This window comes from Salvelinus fontinalis, chromosome 34 (assembly GCF_029448725.1).
Source record: "Salvelinus fontinalis isolate EN_2023a chromosome 34, ASM2944872v1, whole genome shotgun sequence".
NCBI lineage: Eukaryota > Metazoa > Chordata > Actinopteri > Salmoniformes > Salmonidae > Salvelinus > Salvelinus fontinalis.
The window spans coordinates 14,397,163-14,421,810 of NC_074698.1; the positions used below are offsets into that span (position 1 = coordinate 14,397,163).

Below are 24,648 nucleotides of genomic sequence, written 5' to 3' on the forward strand. Positions count from 1 at the left end.
CCTCCAAAGATTTTCTATTGGGTTCAGGTCTGGAGACTGGCTAGGCCACTCCAGGACCTTGAGATGCTTCTTGCGGAGCCACTCCTTAGTTGCCCTGGCTGTGTGTTTCGGGTCATTGTCATGCTGGAAGACCCAGCCACGACCCATCTTCAATGCTCTTACTGAGGGAAGGAGGTTGTTGGCCAAGATCTCGTGATACATGGCCCCATCCATCCTCCCCTCAATACGGTGCAGTCGTCCTGTCCTCCTTGCAGAAAAGCATCCCCAAAGAATGATGTTTCCACCTCCATGCTTCATGGTTGGGATGGTGTTCTTGGGGTTGTACTCATCCTTCTTCTTCCTCCAAACACAATGAGTGGAGTTTAGACCAAAAAGCTCTATTTTTGTCTCATCAGACCACAGACCTTCTCCCATTCCTCCTCTGGATCATCCAGATGGTCATTGGCAAACTTCAGACGGGCCTGGACATGCGCTGGCTTGAGCAGGGGGACCTTGCGTGCGCTGCAGGATTTTAATCCATGACGGCGTAGTGTGTTACTAATGGGTTTCTTTGAGACTGTGGTCCCAGGTCCCAGTGCAGTTAATACAGGTAATGAGTGGAGAACAGGTGGGCTTCTTAAAGAAAAACTAACAGGTCTGTGAGAGCCGGAATTCTTACTGGTTGGTAGGTGATCAAATACTTATGTCATGCAATAAAATGCTAATTAATTACTTAAAAATCATACAATGTGATTTTCTGGATTTTTGTTTTACATTCCGTCTCTCACAGTTGAAGTGTACCTATGATACAAATTACAGACCTCTACATGCTTTATAAGTAGGAAAACCTGCAACATCGGCAGTGTATCAAATACTTGTTCTCCCCACTGTATATATATTATTACAGCACAGTACTAAACTTTAATACCCTTTAAATGCTTATATTTATAACTGTCTGTTGTAGGAAAGACTGTATTCATATAAAAATAAAAAACATTGTTTTAAAACAGCAGAGACCCCCCACCCCCCGAAAAGCCCATTATTTTGAAACGCACACACACATCTTTCCTGAAGCATTTTCTCAGAGACAGAGAGAGACTGATATTCTGTTAGTTAAAGGTGAGATATAATTAAATAAAAGGGTTTTACATTTTTTTTATATTTAGTACAGACCTTTTAAACATGCTATAATTAGTTAAACAATTTTACTATTCCTTTCTTACAGATAAAGGGGTGGCTATATGGTTAACCCAGACACCCGTCCGTTTCTAATTCCCCATCTTCCAGACAGGGTCTCTTCCTCGCAAGATATCCCACACACTCCACGTTCCGTAAGTTTTCGTTACCAGGATAGATCAAATGTCTTGCATTTAGACCCCGGGTCTGTCTTAAGGATAGAAGCGCCCAGCGATGTAATTGTTCACAATGTTGGAAAAGATTGTCCAGCTGTTTCATCATGGCCAGGAATATATGATAATCGCTCAACTTAAAGCTAAAGACAGGCACAAAATAGTTCACATCCATGCAGGCTTTGGAAAACACATACGAACTAACCGATTTTGTAGCATTTGAACTATTGAATTGAGCACATGTTCAAATTGTCACTTTGGAGTCTGGACTATACGCCACTGAAGAGATTCTTATGGCTTTCAAATCATCTCGCCCACACACTTCCTCTTCCAGCGCATACCCGGGCAGCGTTGTCCCACTCAGGGCGTGTTCTATCTGGCATAGCCCGAGCCATATCTTAAGCCATTCTCTCATACGCAGCGCAGTAGAAAAACTCCCGGGTTTTGTTTGATAAAGGGGGCTGTGGCCGCTGTCTGTGAAAATCTTCACAGTTGAATCCTCCGGTTGGAAAATGTAACCCATATATCCATCACTCATATCCAGCACTCCATTAAAACATTCAGGTGCATCACACAGAATGTCCTCGATGTTGTCGTCATTGTGTTCTTGACACAAGGCACACCTACAATTGGCCTAGGAGACATATTTATTTGTTATTTAATGTTCTGGGGTTATTTTAATTTCTTTAGTGGTTTATCGAGGTCGCTTGTGGTGTTCAGCTCTTATTTATATGCGGCTTCCCCGAATAACCTCGGACATTCCTGTTTCATAGACAACAGCCCTAAGGTCACTACAACAGGGGGGGCCATTCTCTTTGAAATGTTCAAACACATCCCCCAGTTCAACGAGGTCCCTACACATCAATCATCATGACAGCTTCAAAGGAACAGATGCACTATCTGGTTAAATAAACACCCTCCCCCTACCATGAGAACTTCCTGTCAGGATGTCCTGCAGGATGCCCATATATGGGCATACACACCTGACCCATAATGTAGGGTCATAAATCACACGTTTGACGTGTGCCGTCTACTGTATTCTCTCTCCTTATTCTAAAATTGATTAAATCGTTTACCCCCCCAATCTACACACAATACCCAATATTGACAAATAAAAACTGAAATATCACATTTACTGAAGTATTCAGACCCTTTACTCAGTACTTTTGGCAGCAATTACAGCCTCGAGTCTTAGGTATGACGCTACAAGCTTGGCACACCTGTATTTGGGAAATTTCTCCCATTCTTTTTATGCAGATCTTCTCCAGGTCTGTCAGATTGGATGGGGAGCGTCGCTGCAGAGATATTTTCAGGTCTCTCCAGAGATGTTCAGAGACTTGTCCCGAAGCCATTCCTGCATCATCTTGGCTATGTGCTTAGGGTCGTTGTCCTGTTGGAAGGCGAACCCTCACCCCAGTCTGAGGTTCTGAGTGCTCTGAAGCAGGTTTTCATCAAGGCTCTTTCTGTACTTTGCTCTGTTAATCTTTCCCCTCATTCCTGACTAGTTTTCCAGTCCCTGCTGCTGAAAAACCTACCCACAGCATGATGCTGCCACCACAATGCTTCACTGTAGGGATGGTGCCAGGTTTCCTCCAGACCTTACGCTTGGCATTCAGGCCAAAGAGTTCAATCTTGGTTTCATCAGACCAGAGACTCTTTTCTCATGGTCTAAAAGTCCTTTAGGCAACTCCAAGCGGGCTGTCATGGGCCTTTTACTAAGGAGTGGCTTCCGTCTGGCTACTCCACCATAAAGGCCAGATTGGTGGAATGCTGCCGAGATGGTAGAACTTTCCAGAAGGACAACCATCTCCACAGAGGAACTCTGGAGCTCTGTCAGAGTGACCATCGGGTTTTTGATCACCTCCCTGACCAAGGCTCTTCTCCCCCGTTTGTTCAGTTTGGCCAGGCAGCCAGCTCTAGGAAGAGTCTTGGTGGTTCCAAATTTCTTCAATTTAAGAATGATGGAGGCCACTGTGTTCTTTGGGACCTTCAATGCTGCAGACATTTTTTGGTACCCTTCCCCAGATCTGTGCCTCAACACAATCCTGTCTTAGAGCTCTACGGACAATTCTTTCGACCTCATGTCTTGGTTTTTGCTCTGACATGCACTGTCAACTGTGGGACCTTATATAGACTGGTGTGTGCCTTTTCAAATAATGTCCAATCAATTGAATTTACCACAGGTGGTTTCCAATCAAGTTGTAGAAACATCTCAAGGATGATCAATTGTAACAGGAAGCACACGAGCTCAATTTTGAGTCTCATAGCACAAGGTCTGAATACTTATTTACATAAGGCATTTCTTTATTTTTTTAAAATAAATGTGCAAACATTTCTAAAAACCTGTCTGTCCGGCCCTACCCAGCTGTCTGGCCAATAGCCTACTTTATTGGAATCTCAATTGCTCTATCCCTCATTCATAGCTTGATTACTTGCGTTTCCCATGTTTGAATGGGCAACGAGCAGAAAATGTATGACAAATAAAAACAAATGATTCTCATTTGATGTTCAAGATAAGTAATTCCAATTGAGCCAAATGTTGTGGAGATTGTTGATGTGTAAGATATTTGTTTTAGCCTATAGTCGTTCATTCATAATGACATGATACCTAGCTAGAACATTTAATTTAATAAATTAAAACTCTTCTCTGACAGCTGCCAAAAAGGCTGACTGAAAAGCTTGACATGCATAATGAGGTTGCAGAACCTAGGCTGTTGGTGTACTGTAGGCTTATTTGTGTTAAACTATCGACTGAAAAGTATACATTATAGGATGCATACAAATATTCTAGTACTAATCAAACAGTAAGAAAAAGTAGTAGTAAACATGCAGAAGCAATATGAGATGGTTTTGAATCATGTTAGTTCATTTCCCTCTAGGTATAGTTCATTTCCCTCTGGGTATAGTTCATTTCCCTCTGGGTATAGTTCATTTCCCTCTGGGTATAGTTCATTTCCCTCTGGGTATAGTTCATTTCCCTCTGGGTATAGTTCATCTCCCTCTGGGTATAGTTCATCTCCCTCTGGGTATAGTTCATCTCCCTCTGGGTATAGTTCATCTCCCTCTGGGTATAGTTCATCTCCCTCTGGGTATAGTTCATCTCCCTCTGGGTATAGTTCATCTCCCTCTGGGTATAGTTCATCTCCCTCTGGGTATAGTTCATCTCCCTCTGGGTATAGTTCGTCACAAGTTAGTAATGAGTATTCTGGGGACAATATTCAGGATAATAATAAAATATAATAATGCCTGAAGCACAATGCGGGATGGATTGAGATGGGATTGTATCATGAGCATAGAGTATGAGAGTTGCTAAAAAAATGTAGACGACTCCTTTTCATGAAGAATGGTGCAATTGAAAGTGCTTTGAAACACCTTTGTTCACTTTTCTGCAGTTTCTCCAAAGATGGTAGCCCCGCCTTCATCTGTCTGGATTTCCCTCCCCCATCACACTTCCTGCTTTGTTTGAGAGGGAGCGAATTGACGAACTGAATAGGCTAGCTGTGGAGTTTAGAACATACGAATGTGGGCTGGGAAGTTTAGAACATACTAAGACTGTGCTGGTTTTGAGTGGTTGTGATTCACTCCCAATCAGTGACAACAGACAGGATAAGGAGACAGGTCAAGTTAGGTTAAATGACTGCAAGTTAGCATTTGCTGATTCAATTTAGCACTTAGCAAGTTCTGGTCACTACAGGATCCTGTTTTGAAACTGGATGTAAAGGGTGAGTGACCTCACGTGTTTAACATTGAGTTACTGCATTAAGATATACTTTAAATCTTAGTCTAAACTTCATTGGATGGATCATTTTATGTAAGTGGTGATGTATTGGTGAGGCCATTGAAGGCATCTACATACCTTACTGATGTAGCAATTGTAGGTCCGTTAACGCACCATTTTGACGGAATTAAATTTACATAACTTAGTCCTCTTCATCTTCTACTGCTTGAGTGCCTTGCCACAGTCCGTGCCCTGTCCCATGAGACCCAGCTACTCCAGCACAGCTATATCTGTGAAAATGTGTCCAAGCCATCAGATCCTGTACATCTTGACTTCAAGGGCAGTGTTCCTACGGCCAGTCTTATTATACATGTTCCATTAGAGATCTTATTTTGTCAGTGCAAAACAAATTGTGTGAAATATCACTATACTCAACTTCAAATTGTTTGATGCACAGGAGTTTGTCGTGATTTCTGGGCTGGAACAAAAGCCTGTGCACTCCATGGCCCTCTTAAGTAATGTCAGGATCGATGACTTAGCCAGCTAACTGAGAAAGATTGACTTGAAATGTAAATGGTACCGACTCAATATTCTCAATAATCCATAATTTACTTTAGCACTTTTTAATAAACCAGAAAACAAACCGCTATATCTGAAAGTTTGTTAGGTACCTGGCTAATATTGATTCTGCTTTGTGACATACACTGTAGGACTAGGTTGGCCACGTGCCATACACTGTAGGACTAGGTTGGCCACGCCTTCCTTCACTTAGCCAACACCTGGTGCGACAAATCAACAGTAATCAATTAGTATGAAATTAAATTCAGGTGTGCAGATTGATAGTCTCTACTGGACTTTTTTCACTGGGAAAGTAAAATCAAATGTCGTACTTAGTATAGCCCTTGATACTCAGTCTAGCCCTTGATACTCAGTCTAGCCCTTGATACTCAGTCTAGCCCTTGATACTCAGTCTAGCCCTTGATACTCAGTCTAGCCCTTGATACTCAGTCTAGCCCTTGATACTCAGTCTAGAACTTGATACTTAGTCTGAGTGTCCACAGGTGCATTTAATTGCCTCCTTTCACAGGGTAATCTAACTGGGCTAAATAGAATTTCATCCAACTGCAAAGGGAATCCCCATGAATGTTATCATAGGGGGATTACCCCATACCCTTGGGTTTGACAAGTCAATTCAGGCCCATACTGTCAGAGGGGGGTCACATGGAGCGAATCTGAATCCCAGAACTAATCTTACATAATTGCGTCAAATGCTCAATTAGGTTCTGGGGGGGAAATTTCTGAAAAGATAAGCAGGGTTGGTCCTGGTCAGTTTCTGGATGGGAGACCAGATGCTGCTGGAAGTGGTGTTGGAGGGCCAGTAGGAGGCACTCTTTCCTCTGGTCTAAAAAAATATCCCAATGCCCCAGGGCAGTGATTGGGGACACTGTCCTGTATAGGGTGCCGTCTTTCGGATGGGACGTTAAACGGGTGTCCTGACTCTCTGAGGTCATTAAAGATCCCATGGCACTTATCGTAAGAGTAGGGGTGTTAACCCCGGTGTCCTGGCTAAATTCCCAATCTGGCCCTCAAACCATCATGGTCACCTAATAATCCCCAGTTTACAATTGGCTCATTCATCCCCCTCCTCTCCCCTGTAACTATTCCCCAGGTCGTTGCTGCAAATGAGAACGTGTTCTCAGTCAACTTACCTGGTAAAATAACGGTAAAATAAAAAAATAAAAAAATAAAAAAATTAAAGAGACAAGTAAAAAGTCTCCACCCTCCTAAACGGAAACTCTTTACATGGTGCAAATGCATCGCATTACATTTTCAGCTGCAGGTAGAACTGGATTTACGATGGGGCAGGTTAAGGAATGACATTCCATGAGGGCAACATTAAGTTTTCAAATCATCTTTGAAAAAGTGTACTAATGTCATTACAGATTCTTCCAACTCAATGGGGTTTATTTTATTGCTTTAAAAAAAATGAAAATCTTACTGGCTCTAAGAGCTGTCCTAAATTTGTCAAGATAACATGGCTAAGATGGCATGGCACTATGCAAGGTTATTTGATTGATTTGTTTTCCTTCCTATTTTGATGAGGCAGTAGTAAGTATATGCTGAACTTACCACTTAGTTGACTATAACCTGGAAACCTTATGTTTTATTTAATGGAAATCTACGTTGGGCATAAATTAGTGTTTGGATCAGGAAAGTTTCCTCTCACGACCTCTACAAGCCAGAATGTTGCCTCTGTGAATGCTGCTAGGTGACATGAAAGGTCAAAAGCAGTGTGGGAGGAGCACCCTTCTCAAATGGAACAGTAGTCTGGGCTGCATGCTCATGCTGTCAACATAGCAGCATGGTGCATAGTCCAGAAACATCTCTTTTGCATGAAATGTCATAATTTTCAAACTAGCTTTCATTGGGAAGGCAGATAAAGTGTTTAAAAAATATATATATTGGGGCCTCCCGGGTGGTGCAGTGGCCTAGGGCACTGCATCGCAGCGCCAGCTGTGCCACCAGAGACTCTGGGTTCGCGCCCAGGCTCTGTCGCAGCCGGCCGCGACCGAGAGGTCGCACAATTGGCCTAGTGCCGTCCGGGTTAGGGAGGGTTTGGCCGGGAGGGATATCCTTGTCTCATCGCGCACCAGCGACTCCTGTGGCAGGCCGGGCGCAGTGCGCGCTAACCAAGGTAGCCAGGTGCACGGTGTTTCCTCCGACACATTGGTGCGGCTGGCTTCCGGGTTGGAGGCGCGCTGTGTTAAGAAGCAGTGCGGCTTGGTTGGGTTGTGTTTCGGAGGACGCATAGCTTTCGACCTTCGTCTCTCCCGAGCCCGTACGGGAGTTGTAGCGATGAGACAAGATAGTAATTACTAACAATTGGATACCACAAAATTGGGGAGAAAAGGGGGTAAAATAAATAAATATTTTTTTTTTGCATGTGAAAACAGAATCCTACTCATTACTCCAGTTGCTTAACCCACTTTTTTTGTTTTGAGCCGCCGTCGGCCAGAGCAGGGCACCTGCTCACGCCCAGGAGGCAGCCCGGTTCCAAAACAAATGCAATCGCTTTTCACGCGGTGCAAACACCTCCCACCAGGCCCAGATATTTGGAACCCGTCACTGAATCGCCTGCTTGAGTTGCCTGGCAGGCTTTGCACTCTACCAATCAGAGTTGACAGGGTGTAAAGAGGAGGAGCTGCATGATTGTGGGTGTGTCCTATCTTGGACTTCAACAATAGTGTGTATGGGAAAGTCAGTGCGCCCACTTCTATTTGAATTTAATACACTTCATTATTGAAGAGATTAATGAAAATGTCTGTTTTTAATTTGCACAAATCAAAGGCATTGAAATGCAATTAAGTAGAGTAAAACAAACAGAATTGTACATGATTGACATTCTTTTGCTCGTTCTTCTCCACCACCATTCAGGTCAAGCATGGATGTTGCTGTCGCAGAGGAACCCCTGAGGAAAATTTTCAGAGCAAAAAAGACTATGAAAGTCAGCGATCGACGGCAACTGGAATCCCTTCACACCACTCTTTCCTCTCCATGTTCTTTCCCATCCCCACCTCAGCCAGCAATGGTAAATGGGAAGCACTGTGAAGATGTGTCTATGGAAGTAGATAAAGAAATACATGGAACTACACATACCACCACTCAAGCCCCTTCCTTCCTGACGGCCACATCCCTAACCACTGAGACCTCTGAGGAACCAACAGCCTCTGAATTACTGGTTTCTTCATCACAGAACATACACTCTGATGTAAAAGATTTTCAGGAAGAAGGAGAGGGGGACAAGGAGTCTACATTACCCAGCCTTGAGGTAGAAGACAAAATGAATGGACTGATTAAAGTGGATAAAAATTCCAAGGAGGATGTTATCGTTTCCTCTCCTGTGAGTTCAGAGAAAACAGAAGCAGTAAGAGAGAGACAGGTTGATGGTATGGAGGTAGACCTGGTACCAGGTACCACTCAGGACACAGTGCCCATATTGAACCCTGCCGCCTCCCTCCTCCTGTCCTCCAACACGGCTATAGAGTCTGTCTCTTCCCCTTCACTCTCCCCATCATACACGGCAGAGTCAGACCAGGAGGTCAGGCCAGGGTTCCTGGTGCTTAGTGAGGATGATGATGATGTCCAGGATGAGAGCGATGAGGAAAAAGAGAAGAAAGAGGAGGAACAGAGGGAAAGTGAAGGAGGGGTAGAAAAAGTTGAGGTTAACATGGAGAAGCCAGAACAATTTGAAAGTGGTGCTCCAGTTGACTGTCCGTCCCCTTCATCACCAACGCCCCTTCAGATTGATGAAGGTAATTCTATAGTCTTTTCCAATCCCAACTGAAGTACCGAAGTGATTATGTCAAGTTTAGTTCGTATGTTAGCTAGGTTGCAGGAATTGGTCATATTTCTGACTTCAACTGGCCTGTTGGCTAGCGGAGAGATTTTTTTTTCAAGATGTTAGCTTCGATAATAGCGGTGTTTTGATATTATAATGTTTTGTGTTCTCTCTAAACAAGAAGAGGAGGGTGCTGCTCTACAGAAGAAACGATCCTTGTCTGGAGACTCGGAGGATGGTGGTCAAAAGCAGGGAGAAAGAGACTTGGAAGTGGCGGAGAGGCATCATAAGAGGCCCAGAGTAGACTGTGAAGAGCTGGAGGCTCATGTGGAGCTGAAGATCAGTGGGAGTGCTGAAAGGCAACACAAGCTAAAGAAGGTTGGTCCTCAATTGAGATGTTTTATTAAATTTTTTATTTAAAGAAACCACGTCTCAGTTCCCAAGTTGTAGTCATGTATCCTGAGTTGCATGGCATATTTTTGGCAATTTTTATATTGGTGCTACCTTCTCGTGTTATTAAAAAAAAATCTCAGTTGGACTGGTTTTAAGGTTAAACAAATAAAATAACCTTCCATCTTTTTTCCTCACTTGCCCATTAAAACCCCTGTCCTCTGTAGCTGGTGCAGCAGCTTGTTGAGGAGAAGTTGTGTGTTCTGCAGCTCACACTATTTGACAAGAGTCTTCAGGGGCTCAGAGACAGACTGGACAAAATAGAAAAACACCCGAGTGCACTCAAGCGCCTGCAGGTCAGTTGTCAGAAGATGATAAATAAAACACAATCAGGGTAATCTAGGATAAAGACATTGGAATGTATTGCCCATTAGACAAGCAAATCCATGCGCCATGTGTGCCCTTTCAGGCAAAGATTGGCCGACTTTCTAAGAAAGTTCGAACTGCCAACCAGGCCAGGGAGAATGCCAAGAATCATCCAGAAGTGAGTGAAAATGGAGGCAATTGATCTTTCAATGATGACTGTGATTTCAGAGGGAACTTGCTTTTTTGAAAGATTGGTGGTACCATTGGAACTCTCTACAAAGTGCTCTTCCCTATATTCATCAGGTACTGTTGCCACCTACCTCTACTTCTGCCACAGCAACCACCCCAGCAGGATCAGCAGTTCTCGGCCTGAGGTAAGTCAATGGTTTGAAGTGTAGCAGCGTGTCCCAAGTAATCAGAGGAAAAACATTTCACCAGAGGGTAACCAAAAGAAATGGGTGCATTGACAACGAAAATTCAATTTATCATTGAGTTATTTGGGATAAAAGCAATTGATTGGATGCACAGTGACGTCATACTGTATCTCTCAGCATCAACTTATGTTTGTCTTCACCATCATTCTCCACTGAGCAGCCTTTTGATCAGCTTCCTGAATCCTCTGCCTGTAATCATTTCCTCTCCTTGTAAACAGAACAATGGGGAACAACACACCGGATCCAAAGCGTAATGATCAGAGCAGTCAAACCCCTACTCCTGTACGTAATGATCAGGACTGTCAAACCCCTACTCCTGTACGTAATGATCAGGACTGTCAAACCCCTACTCCTGTACGTACTGATCAGGGCTGTCAAACCCCTACTCCTGTACCCACAGGTGAGCAGGAGGGAGTTGGTCTGTTGGCAGGTTTCTCTTTCTCTTAATCTGTGTTTTCTATAACCAACTAGTAATATCATTGTATACAGTCTCTTCCTTTTTTTAAAATCTCCATTTCTTTCTCTTCCACAAGCCCCTTTGCTACCTTCCCCCTCTTCCACAGCCTCAGCCGGATCTCAACCCACATCCCAAACCTTGATGCTGAGCACCTGTGTTACCCCAGCACCAGGCCCGTCCGCCTTCCCTCTCCAGTCATTCATCATACAGCTGCCTGGTGGAGGGACAGCCATCCTTACCAACCCAACCAACTCCCAGCTAATCCCAGTGTGCGCACTTCCCGCCATGACGAGTTCCACCGTGACACCCACCACTGCCTTCCTCCTGCAAAGGACTACTCCTTACACCCCTGCTGCTCCCAAGTCCCCCTCTGCCCTCTTATCTCATTTCGCTGCCACAACCACAACCACGACTACACCCACTGACTCACCAGCTGCCACAACGTCCCACATAACCACACCCTGGGCCACAACCATAACCACGCCCAGGGCCACAACCATAACCAGGGCCACAACCACAACCACGCCCAGGGCCACAACCACGCCCAGGGCCACAACCACAACCACGCCCAGGGCCACAACCATAACCACGCCCAGGGCCACAACCATAACCACGCCCAGGGCCACAACCATAACCACGCCCAGGGCCACAACCATAACCACGCCCAGGGCCACAACCATAACCACGCCCAGGGCCACAACCATAACCACGCCCAGGGCCACAACCATAACCACGCCCAGGGCCACAACCATAACCATGCCCAGGGCCACAACCATAACCACGCCCAGGGCCACAACCATAACCACGCCCAGGGCCACAACCATAACCACGCCCAGGGCCACAACCATAACCACGCCCAGGGCCACAACCATGCCCAGGGCCACAACCATAACCACGCCCACGCCCAGGGCCACAACCATAACCACAACAACACCCTGGGCCATACCTATGGCGACACATACAGCCACACCCAGGGCCACACCCATAACCACACCCAGAACCACAACCATAACCACACCCACACACAGGGCCACAACCATAACCACACTCTGTGCCACACCCAATGTCTCCCACTCTGGAGCCACTGGGACAGTCAGCAGGCACAGCTCCAGTGTGTCTGTCTCCGTCTGTGAGTCCATTCGGCTTGTGTCTGTGGCGAACTTCACTTCATCCTTACCAAGATTCTCAATGCCAGCCACCACAGGCACTCAACCCTCTGTGCGACCAGCTGCCTCTGTGCATCCAACTGCCCCAGCACAACTAGCTGCCCCTTTACCACAGGTGCCTGGGAAAACAGGTTAGCTTACACCTCAGAAGTTTGGCTTGTTATCTTGGAAGAGTATATGTAAGTAGTTTGTTTTGCCCAGATTCTCTGTCATTCTGAGAAGCTGTGTTTTCCTACACTCCTATGTAGGTAGTGAATCTACAAACCCACCTTCAGACTCCACACAGGCATCTCACCATGCCAAATCAGAAGCATTCATAGACCTGACAGAGGAGGAGGATGATGATGATGTTCTAGGTAAGATTGATATTCCTTTCCCTCCCTCTTCCTTTTGGTGAGCAGTATTTTATGATATAATAGAGGCCAGACGTGCAGTGAGTTGTACATCTCAAGAAGTTGTCCCCATGTGTTGTGTGCAGTTACTGGAGTGCTGAAGGCTCCGATTGCTGTGAAGGCCTCACCCTCGCCTTCAACAGCGGGTCAGCGAACAACAGTCACACAGCAAACAGCCACCTCCACTTCAGTCGGAACACAGGCCGGTAGGTGGTGTCTTGTGCAAACACTGTCTGTGGTTATGTTGACAGTAGAATACCCAGAGTTTTTCTCTTTAATTTATTGTTTCAGTGAGGTCATCTCTTGGTCAGACTTCAGCTGTTGGATCTCCGCATGCTGTTTATCATCACCCCCTGCAGGTGAGACTACCAAATATTTGAAAGCAGAGAAACTGTTTTTCAATACATGGGCTGCGTTTCAAACTTATAAAAGACACACCCTCCTCCACTTACCCTCGCCTTATGCAATTGGGGGAATCCCAACGACCATCTTTGTTGTCGGTTCAGAATGATTAGCCAAGCAAGGGAAGTGGGCAACGGAAGCCCCTCAGCCCTCGTTTTTAAAATCTTTATTTTAATTTTTTATTTTAACCCCCTTTCTCCCCAATTTTCGTGGGGGTGTTTTGGGGGTGTCTTGCTAATTGCCTATAATTTCCACCTTTTGTCTATTCCATTTGCACAACAGCATGTGAAATTTATTGTCAATCAGTGTTGCTTCCTAAGTGGACAGTTTGATTTCACAGAAGTGTGATTGACTTGGAGTTACATTGTGTTGTTTAAGTGTTCCCTTTATTTTTTTGAGCAGTGTATATATATCAGCCGATTTAATCGTTATCGTCTTTTTTTGGGTCCTCCAATAATCGGTATCGGCGTTGAAAAATCATAATCGGTCGACCTCTAGTACAATTATGTTCACTCCGGGGCCTGAAACGCCCCATAATTAAATGTGCGTTGATTGTACATCCGTTAAGAAAAGTCAGCCTAAACTTAAACTACATTAATATGGAGAGTCAACATACAAGTGTAAGTAAAAACAAATGTAAATAAGTTAGATATGGTGCTACTTATGCACATGACGGCTCAAACACTTATCATAAAAGTAATGATGTTTTTGTTTGGTTAGCTTTTGGAAACGATAGTTTGCGCACAACTTTCCCTGACATCACACTTATACATTGTAATTTTTGATGTATCTGATAATGTAGGATGGCTAACATTCGATGTCTGCGGAGGTGTTGTCTTCTAGCCAAGATTATGAAATGCAATCATAATTGACTGTAGCGCATATAAGGCACACACACAACAGCTACCAGTGGTTCCATGATGACTGAAAACAACCATGAGATGAACGAGTGACACATTTCCGGGCAAGAGCGGGCCATTTAAAATACATTTCTTCCACCTTGCACCCTTGCACCTGCAAGTGTCAACTCGTCAGATGTCATGATACGTCATCAGAAGTGTCCACTTAATTTGAGGGCTGACGGGAGAGGGTGTGTCTTGTAAGTGTTTGGAATGCAGCCATGGAATACTGCATGTTCCAGAATGTTTTCCAATTGAAAGCAAATGTACATATTGGCCTATAATCAACCAAAGAGAGTAAACATAGCAAATGGATCTGAAAGGCTGAGTGAAAGTTGATAAATTAATCTTTCAGGGCTCCCCATCTGAAAGTGTTGCCTCAGCCACAACCACTTCTTCATCTTCCACACCTTGCCCCCAGCCCTCTCCCCTTCCCCCCTTGCCTGTCCCACCTCAAACTATCAGCCTGCCCCTCGAAGCGGCCAGCACCAGCCCTCCACAACAGCCTCTGCTCAAAATAACCCGGGTTCTGAGCCAGAATGACGGCATCGTGCTCTCCTGGTCTGTGACTGAGGTAGACAGGAGCTGTGCTGCCGTGGACAGCTACCACCTATACGCCTACCACCAGGACCACTCTGGCCCCAGCACACCTCCCCTACTCTGGAAGAAGATAGGGGAGGTGAAGGCTTTGGCTTTGCCCATGGCCTGTACACTCACACAGTTTGTCTCTGGCTCCAAGTACTACTTTGCAGTCCGTGCCAGGGACGTGTTTGGCCGCTTTGGACCATTCTGTGTGCCTCAGTGCACTGACGTCTTAACGTCCCCTTCACCGAAAGCTCCAATTTAACCAAATGTTAAGATGTAAGTTAATATGTACAATTTGTTGTGTAAAGTTAAAACGAGGAGAAATGTTGATTCTGTACATTTTCTTTTCTTGCAAAGTTCAGTAAAGCTTCTCTGCAAAACTAATTGCTCTATTTTCAAATGAATGTGTTTGGTATTTTTTATCAGAATTGTTCACTCAAATCATATTTGAGCCCAGGTGTTTACAAGAGTGACTTATCATTGGAATGTTACTGGAAAATGTTGTTGCCCATCTTGGTGAAATCGGTTGGCCCCATGTGACCACTGTCTGCCTGCCGTGTGTTTGACCACATGGGAGCAGCATTGTACCAAAATGGTATCTTTGACACAGGACGAGAGGATTTGAAAATCAAACCTGAAATGGCCTGGTCCCGTTTCTGAACGATTATGGACAAAGTATTATTCTCCTAGTTTCCTGAAGGTATTTGAAAACTCAAACTTTTCATTGCAATTGTCAGTCTAACTGAAAGAACATACTATGAAGGGCAGAATGACCATTATATTATATGGTAATACACAGTAGTACTGCGTCTCATGAGAAATGAACCTGCTAAAGCCTATGCGATCTTTTCCTCCTGCTCAATTTCTGCTATTGTGAAGGACATGTTCTACAATTAAATGATACATGATCAAGGACCTCCTGTGTATGTGTGCACGTCCTGTGCCATTTTTTTAAAAATGGATGTAATTTAATGTTTTTTTTAACCTTTTTTAATTTGGCATGAACAGAACTAGTCATGTTTTCATATTGTCAAACAAATAACTTCAAAAAGTAGGCTACCTGCGTGTGTTCGTTGTAGTCCAAAATAATTCCAGCATCCTAACATTTGACGAATAGATGAATGGAAAGAGACATCTATTATGAAACACCAAAAATTGTAATGACATTCTGCGTTTTTCATTAGGTCTACACTCTTGTAGCCTGAATTAATTGATGCGTCTTTGACAAAAGGACCTTTTTTGTAGAAAGAGAAGTTGTGATGCCTGAAAAGGGGCTGAGAGATGGGACTGTCCCGGGTTGACAAGTGCAGCCACGTGGATATATACACTGCTCAAAAAAATAAAGGGAACACTTAAACATCACAATGTAACTCCAAGTCAATCACACTTCTGTGAAATCAAACTGTCCACTTAGGAAGCAACACTGATTGACAATAAATTTCACATGCTGTTGTGCAAATGGAATAGACAGAAGGTGGAAATTATAGGCAATTAGCAAGACACCCCCCAAAACAGGAGTGATTCTGCAGGTGGTGACCACTTCTCAGTTCCTATGCTTCCTGGCTGATGTTTTGGTCACTTTTGAATGCTGGCGGTGCTCTCACTCTAGTGGTAGCATGAGACGGAGTCTACAACCCACACAAGTGGCTCAGGTAGTGCAGTTCATCCAGGATGGCACATCAAGGCGAGCTGTGGCAAAAAGGTTTGCTGTGTCTGTCAGCGTAGTGTCCAGAGCATGCAGGCGCTACCAGGAGACAGGCCAGTACATCAGGAGACGTGGAGGAGGCCGTAGGAGGGCAACAACCCAGCAGCAGGACCGCTACCTCCACCTTAGTGCAAGGAGGTGCACTGCCAGAGCCCTGCAAAATGACCTCCAGCAGGCCACAAATGTGCATGTGTCAGCATATGGTCTCACAAGGGGTCTGAGGATCTCATCTCGGTACCTAATGGCAGTCAGGCTACCTCTGGCGAGCACATGGAGGGCTGTGCGGCCCCACAAAGAAATGCCACCCCACACCATGACTGACCCATCGCCAAACCGGTCATGCTGGAGGATGTTGCAGGCAGCAGAACGTTCTCCACGGTGTCTCCAGACTCTGTCATGTCTGTCACATGTGCTCAGTGTGAACCTGCTTTCATCTGTGAAGAGCACAGGGCGCCAGTGGCGAATTTGCCAATCTTGGTGTTCTCTGGCAAATGCCAAACGTCCTGCACGGTGTTGGGCTGCAAGCACAACCCCCACCTGTGGACGTCGGGCCCTCATACCACCCTCATGGAGTCTGTTTCTGACCGTTTGAGCAGACACATGCACATTTGTGGCCTGCTGGAGGTCATTTTGCAGGGCGCTGGCAGTGCACCTCCTTGCACAAAGGCGGAGGTAGCGGTCCTGCTGCTGGGTTGTTGCCCTCCTACGGCCTCCTCCACGTCTCCTGATGTACTGGCCTGTCTCCTGGTAGCGCCTGCATGCTCTGGACACTACGCTGACAGACACAGCAAACCTTTTTGCCACAGCTCGCCTTGATGTGCCATCCTGGATGAACTGCACTACCTGAGCCACTTGTGTGGGTTGTAGACTCCGTTTCATGCTACCACTAGAGTGAGAGCACCGCCAGCATTCAAAAGTGACCAAAACATCAGCCAGGAAGCATAGGAACTGAGAAGTGGTCTGTGGTCACCACCTGCAGAATCACTCCTGTTTTGGGGGGTGTCTTGCTAATTGCCTATAATTTCCACCTTTTGTCTATTCCATTTGCACAACAGCATGTGAAATTTATTGTCAATCAGTGTTGCTTCCTAAGTGGACCGTTTGATTTCACAGAAGTGTGATTGACTTGGAGTTACATTGTGTTGTTTAAGTGTTCCCTTTTAATTTTTTGAGCAGTGTATATCTTTTAAACCATGACCGGCGGGGGTGTTCGTTTAATTTGGAATACGCTTTTATTTTAATATTTACCTCTGTAGCAGTACAGAGGCATTTTAAAGAAATAGTAGAATTGTTCAATTAGAATTATTTAGAGATCCCACCCCCCCACCCCAAAGTTTGATTTTATTGCATTTAGGTAGACTCATGTCTCATTCAGGGGTCCCCCCTGGGCCCCATGTAATTCACACACTGTCTGCTGATCGCTTCGTCTGATAGGGACATGTAAAGTCTTAATGGCTGGTTAGAAACATATAAATAAATGCATTGGACTTGACAACAGATTGACCGAAAGGTTAAGTACCAAGAAATATTCAGACTATTGTAATCTTTCATTAAAATGTTTGTAAACTATACTGGTATATTGATACTTGACTCTAGGGGGAGCTACTCCCTTATCAGTTTTATTCACACTAACACTGGTTCCTAGACATTTATTGGAAAGGTACCCCCCCCCTCCTCCACTCTCTCAATGCATACTAATTCTGCGAGAGGACCCTCCTCCCACCCAGATTTCTCAGGGATAGGCGGGAGAGGGGACAGATAGCATTTTCAGTTCAGTAAGGCAGGCAATGCTTGTCTTATAGCCCCATGTCTTTTTCAGTAAGCAATATTGATGAGCCTCTGCAACATGTCTAACCTGTGTGAGTGGTATGTACTAGACCAGAGCTAGAGGAAAATAACATGTTTTCATCTGGATGGGGAGGCTTGTTTTGTTGAAAGAAGAAAGAAGATAAGCTGGGAGGGGGAATAACTGGCAACTGCCATTCCCCCCTTCCACATAGAGACAAGAAAAAACGGAGGCTACTGGAGTATTTGTTTTTTTCTTTCGTTCTTTGTTCTTCTTCTTCCTCATCGCTTTGCTGGGAGGTGCTTTATCTTTTCATTTGCTTGCTCTCGCCGTCCTCTGCCTCCTCATCTATTTCTCCATTTACCTGGTCTACAATTTATTTTATTTATGAACGAGAAAAGGAAGGAAAGATTTATTTTTATTTTTTTATATTCCTTATCCATTCTCCCTTCCCTTACCATTCCTATGACTCCCAATCTTTCCCCTGTTACCCACACTCCTCCTCCCCCCATTTCTCCACTCACTGTCCACCCCATAACTTTGACTAGTTTTTGAATCCACCAGTGTTTCAATTATCCAGATTTTTCCACCAGAAAAGACTGGTTGATGACACTATTTTACCTTTTTCATGTTTTTACCTTTTCCTATTTTGTACCTCTTTTCTTCTCCCACAATCCTTTGCATCTCTATTTTGGGGATTCTTATTTATATTTATAGGTAGGTCTCTTAGTGTTTAGTGTCCGTCTCAGTCTGTTTGTGTGTGTATTTTTGTGTGTGTTACGCATCCACATAACACACACACACACATTAATCCACAGTATGGCTTGGTATAGGAATGGTTCTTTCATCAAATCATTCAGCTGGTACTTGTTTTCATGACATTTCATCCTATGCTCTTTCTCTCCATCCCAAACATCACCTTTTTGCTTTTGACCTCCATCAAAACCACAGTGATACATCCTACAATGCCTTCCTCTCTTCTCAGAGGAGCACATTTTCTCTCACAGTATTGCACAACAGTCTCTTCTCCCATTAAATGGGTAACTGCCTCCGTTTCCTTATATTGAATCATTTTACTCACACACAGGAGGAGACTAATGCAAGGTCCCAAGGCAAACTCCATATCTGGCAAAAACAGGAATAAACCTCTATATTATACTGTTCCCATCTCATCCTGCACCTCTTATGAAACCACTGCTGTCTGACTGTCAAACATTATCTGTAGCTCTGCGCTTAATACCCACTCATTTCTCATTCTACTGGTCTGTCACCTGTGTATGCATCTCTCTCTACCCCCCCACCACCCCTTCTCCTCTCACTCCCTCTGACACACACACAAGCACTCAAAGATAATGGACTAAAACGCTTGCTGCAATTCTTTACCTTTCAGAGGATTTTTTTTTTTCATGCTTTTGTCATCTGCTCTCATTTTAAGCGCCGTTCATCTCTATCCCATCGTTTTCTACCTACACCCCCACACTTAATTATCCAGTCATTTCTTTATTTGTTGCTCCATCTTTTTCATTTGCCATCAAAATTATTCACATATCCCAATGTTCTGTATGTTAGAGGGTCATTTATGATATAATTTGAGAGTTATGTTTACTTGTATGGGGAATCATTTTTGTAAGTTATTACTGGTACTACTGTGATATATATTTTAAGGGGCAGGTAATTTAGTGTAGTTATTTTAGAACAATGTTTAGCAATAGGAGAAGAAAAGTGTTGAAGGCAGGGTGGTGAAAAGGTTGTAGGGAATTAGGTTTATTGTGAACTAACCAAAAAACAGACTTTTTGGTGTGAGAGAGGGAAAGAGCGAGTGAGAGAGGGAAAGAGCGAGTGAGAGAGGGAAAGAGCGAGTGAGAGAGGGAAAGAGCGAGTGAGAGAGGGAAAGAGCGAGTGAGAGAGGGAAAGAGAGAGAGTGTAATAAACACAGCAATAGACATATACATAGATAAGTAGAGCAAACCACAATTCATTCTCTCTCCACCTCTCTTTATATTTCCTTTTGTTCTTGAAGGAGAATTTTATGATCTATTATATGAAGATATTGGGGAATGGGATTTAAAAAAAATATTCTTCACAATGATAAATGCATTCTGGATGTAGCTGTTTTCCTGAGGAATTACTCTATGTTTTGGATTGGACTCCAAATGAAAGCCTCTAACTGTTAATTGAAATTCAGGACTTTTTGGTGGTTTTTCCGAATGGACTAAAGCTGATTTTAATACTTTTTTCTACTAACGAATTTTAATGGGATTTTACTATCAAGGATTAAGGACTCAACATCTTTTATCTTCTAGTGATATATTTGTGATTGTTACAATTTCTCCTATCTACAAACACAATTACATTTAGAATCACTCAGTATTAAGGGTTAATTAGGTGAGTACAGTGTCTCTCGTACACACAAACTATCTCTCTTGCTCTTCATTTTCTTGTCATTGATTAATGGTATGTGTGCACTCATTTTGTCGTTCAATGTGGGTGTTATAACATACATATTCCAAGTCTTTCATATATAGCATTGCACCACAGTGTGTCGGTGTGTGTGTGTGTGATAGAGGTGGATATTGATTGAACGAGTTGAATGGTGGATTATCAAAGATCAGTCATTTCCCCTAAAATCTACTATATCTATAGATGTTTTCCTTGAGCCTTTAATACCTTGTTTGAGGTCTTATAGATGTTAGTCTGTCCATAAAATCAAAAACTCTGATCTCATCACAGTCTTTCTATACATTTAGGCTACATAATCTGTTTCTGGGTCGTTCCACGAATAGTGCCCTTTGAGTCCCTTTGATACCTTCAATTGTGCACCAATACTGCATTTTAAAAGCCTGTTATATTAAATGAAGTACCCATTTAATATAGACCACATGGACAATTCTATATATCTGTTCAATTCAATACATTTCCCCACGTTTTCACCATCATTGTAAAGCCGTGGTTATTTTGTTGCTTTGACAGTCATTTCTGAAGATGATTATTTCTCATGATTAATGTTTCCAATTTCCCTCATTTTAAAGTCAACCTGTTACGTGAACCCAAAAGGCACTTTATTGGTGGAATGACCCATCTTCATACCTCATAAACAAGCTTCTATTTCTTTGCCTGTATCTGTACTCTGTATTCTTTAAACCTTCTTCCCACGCACTCTCCAATGCAGTTCTAGACAGTTCGGTTAATGTACAGTGTGTGTGTGTCACTGTAAGACAGTAGGAGAGAGAGTGAGTCCATTGCCCTTTCCGCCTACCTCTCCCTGCAGCTTATCCGGTGAATACATCATTATTTCAAAGGAAAACGTCAATGTGTCGCAACGTACAGTATTATGCACTTTTCTTTGTTGTCTGTTTCCGCTTTGGGTTGAGAGCCTCAGCTCAGTGTGTCTGCTGCAACACACCCGCCTGTCCATCCATCACATGTCCTGTGTGTTTGACCCCTTTTCTCTAATTCACTTTCCTATCATTTGGCTGACAGGGTTTGGATTTATACTGTATGCTGAGAATTGGTCAAGGTTACAGCTCCATATGCGTCAAATCCACCTGGGACTTGGTCTTGCAATGCTTGCCATTATCCATGGTGCGCTCTATTTTGACCCTACATGTGACTGTAAGAGTCTACCTGCAGATGGGCCCTTAAGCCCATGTAGTCTGTCATACCTGTCAGTAACATCGCAATGGGGCTAGATGGTTGGCCATTGTGTAACTATGGGCTCAACCACAAGATTCTTGTGGGTCTCCTAAAAGGAAAAAAAAAACAAAATGAGTAGAAAGTTGATTATCATTAAACTGATAGAATTGAATACAATGGTTTTTACTAGTGTTACAGTATATGTTAACGTTTTATGTGTTTGTATGGGCCCACCCATCCCTTAGATTGTGGTTGTCCCTGAAATGGATGGACTGATCCTCTTGGGCTTCAGTTCCACATGATGTGTTAATTTTCTGTGGTCTGTGCATATCCTGAATCTATTCAGGTCCTCTGTAGCTCAGTTGGTAGAGCATGGGGCTTGCAACGGCAGGACTGTGAGTTGGATCCCCGGGACCACTCGTATGTAAAATGTTTGCATGCGTGACTGAGTTGGATCCCCGGGAACACTCGTATGTAAAATGTTTGCATGCGTGACTGTGAGTTGGATCCCCGGGACCACTCGTATGTAAAATGTTTGCATGCGTGACTGTGAGTTGAGTTTATTTTATTTTTACAGGGACAGTGCACATTAATCAACGTTTCAGTAAAAGTACCGGTTTTAGCCAGCCAGCTAATTTTCAACCGCAGTCCCTGGGCAGGTTATTAAAAACAATTACAATATAAACAATCATTGAGCAGTGAGCACACGCAGAGCAACATAGGACAAGCAAGATGTAGCATACAGACAGAGCAACATAGAACAAAAAGCAGTAAGACAAAATTCATAAAAGCAACAAAGTGTTTCCACACCTCACAAGCTACAGACAACAGACAACATGGAAAGCGGCAATACACAGTTAGGGATTATGTTCACAAATCTGATTGACCTTTAGCCATGTCTTCATGCATTTTGTGAAAGTGTGATATGTGGTGCAGTTATGTGTGTCTGATGGCAGTGTATTCCAGACATGGGAAGCTCGAACAGAGAAAGCGGATTTACTAAAGATGCTTTTCCTTAAGGGAACTATACAGTCACCTCTCATGGCAGACCTTCTGGATCTGCTGCCATATGTTTGGGTTTTCTGTTTAACAAAAATACTGAGTGGAGGGGGAGCCAGGCCATTTAGGATCTTGAATACAAGACATGCGTCGGTGTATTGCACAAGATTTTCCCAACTCAGGAGCTCATGCTTTCTGAGGATGTAACAGGGATAATGGCTATTGGGCTTCCTATCAAGCACTTTGAGAGCCTGTTTGTAGACAGACTGAATAGGTTTTAATGTTGTACAGCAAGCTTGGGCCCAACTAGTCAAGCAGTATGTTAAGTGGGGGAGTATCATAGATTTGAAGTACAGTTTTGCTACCTCTGTAGTCAAACAATTTCGTATAAATCGGAAGTTAGCTAGGTTGAATTTGAATCTGAATGACCTTTTTCACATACTTTTTAAAAGAGAGGTTGGAATCAAGTATGATGCCAAGGTAGTTTTTTTTTTTCTTCACTTTGTAACCTGGACCATTACAGTAGTGAGTTCTTGTGCAGCTTGTTGTTTGCTCTTTGCATGCACATATATCACTGTATCATCTGCATACATTTGAACTTCAGACCCAGTACAGACAGAAGGCAGATCATTAATGTACAGGCTGAACAGAAGGGGCCCCAATATTGACCCTTGGGGCACGCCCACATCATAGCTAAGAGTGGGCGACAGCTCATTGCTCACTCTAACACACTGAGTTCTGCCTTCAAGGTATGATTTCATCCATCTCAAGGCATCGGGGGAAAAGTTGAACTTGGACTATTTTGAAATGAGAATCTCATGGTTAACAGTATCAAAAGCCTTCCTTAGGTCTAGAAACACAGCCCCAACAACGCCCCAACAAAGTCGCTTTAGATAAAAGTGTCTGCTAAATGGCATATTATTATTTCCTTAAATGGACATTCTAAAATGCCATTTGGCACTGCAAGACCACTGGATGTGAATTATTCAGGATGCGTTCTGAAATTGTTTAATCTAAGTAACCATTCAAATACACTGGAGTTTCATCCTAAAACATAGAAGTTTGCATATGATCTCCACCATCAAAAAGACAACGTTGTCCTGCATCTTCTACATTTCATGCTTTGCGTGCTGCAGCCATTGCTGACTCAATAGCAAGGCCAGCAGACAGCAGGGGCTGTGAACATTCAGAATCTCCGTTCAACCACCCCTAAGCTTTGTCACTCGCTATGCTGTCTAACACAGACAGGGCCTAACCCAATGTCTTAGGCCTACTTCTTCCCTAAGATTATGAAACCATCTCAAACTTAGAGTAATCTGTCAGTCTCCCTCTCATTCAACCCACTGAATGCATCTGTGGATCAGACACTGGGCTTGATCACTTGGTGATTGGAGGGAGCTACAGTATATGGGGCGAGGAGACTATTTATTGGCAGTTTATTCACTCCAAGACTGGAGAATATGGGTCATGATCTGCTATAATTAATCATAGCTGATTAAGAAGAGTCGTATTGACACAACGACGTAAGGGAGGATCTAACTACAGGAAAATGTGTTCAGCATTTATGCCATTTTGTGTGTATTAATGGGTAGAACTAGTGGCTGGATGGTAGCTGTCTCTATTTTTCTCTGACGTTTCCATTTAGGGTCACCCTCTTGGTTTATGTGTTAAGTGTATGTCACTGTGATTATGTTGTGTACAGCATGTGTCTGTGTGAGGCCTATCAATCGATTAAATATTGAACTTACAATCTGTTGCCCTAGAGACATAGTTCATTATTTATCAGCATATTTAATTAATCATTTATTTATCTAAAGTATGGCCTATGCAACATACCCTTGATCAGACAAATCCACTTTCATTCATTGAGAAATTTCTTGTAGGGTATTTTGAGATATGCATGGGTATAATTAGGACTAATATAAGTTATTCATTACACTCCTACCGTACTAAGGGGGAATGGAGACAATTTAGTACATACAGTACATTTGGTTAAAATACATAATTGCTTGTACTGAAACAGCATCACTTGTTGGCCTCGTCAGTGTA

The 24,648-nt window shown here is 43.6% G+C and overlaps 2 protein-coding genes across 3 annotated transcripts in view; both read left to right on the plus strand.

Annotated features, from left to right (window-relative positions):
* Positions 1–4,768: 4,768 nt before the first annotated feature.
* On the plus strand, positions 4,769–15,388 carry LOC129833234 (activating transcription factor 7-interacting protein 1-like). Of its 2 annotated transcripts, none has more exons than XM_055897655.1 (12): positions 4,769–5,050; positions 8,482–9,359; positions 9,567–9,763; positions 10,003–10,131; positions 10,245–10,319; positions 10,445–10,515; positions 10,794–10,975; positions 11,109–12,329; positions 12,447–12,554; positions 12,677–12,796; positions 12,882–12,949; positions 14,247–15,388. In XM_055897655.1, the coding sequence occupies exons 2-12, from the start codon at positions 8,489–8,491 to the stop codon at positions 14,736–14,738; spliced, it is 3,534 nt and encodes a 1,177-aa protein (XP_055753630.1). In that variant the 5' UTR covers positions 4,769–5,050; positions 8,482–8,488; the 3' UTR covers positions 14,739–15,388. The 2 variants fall into 2 exon arrangements, with proteins under 2 accessions (XP_055753630.1, XP_055753631.1); XM_055897656.1 differs by having other exon boundaries at positions 9,570–9,763.
* A 2,540-nt stretch (positions 15,389–17,928) lies between these two features.
* LOC129833235 (glutamate receptor ionotropic, NMDA 2B-like) overlaps positions 17,929–24,648 on the plus strand; it is a 102,866-nt gene continuing 96,146 nt past the window's right edge. Inside the window, exon 1 of the mRNA XM_055897657.1 lies at positions 17,929–20,352. The gene's annotated coding sequence lies outside the window, so the exon portion shown is untranslated. The remainder of the gene's footprint in view (positions 20,353–24,648) is intronic.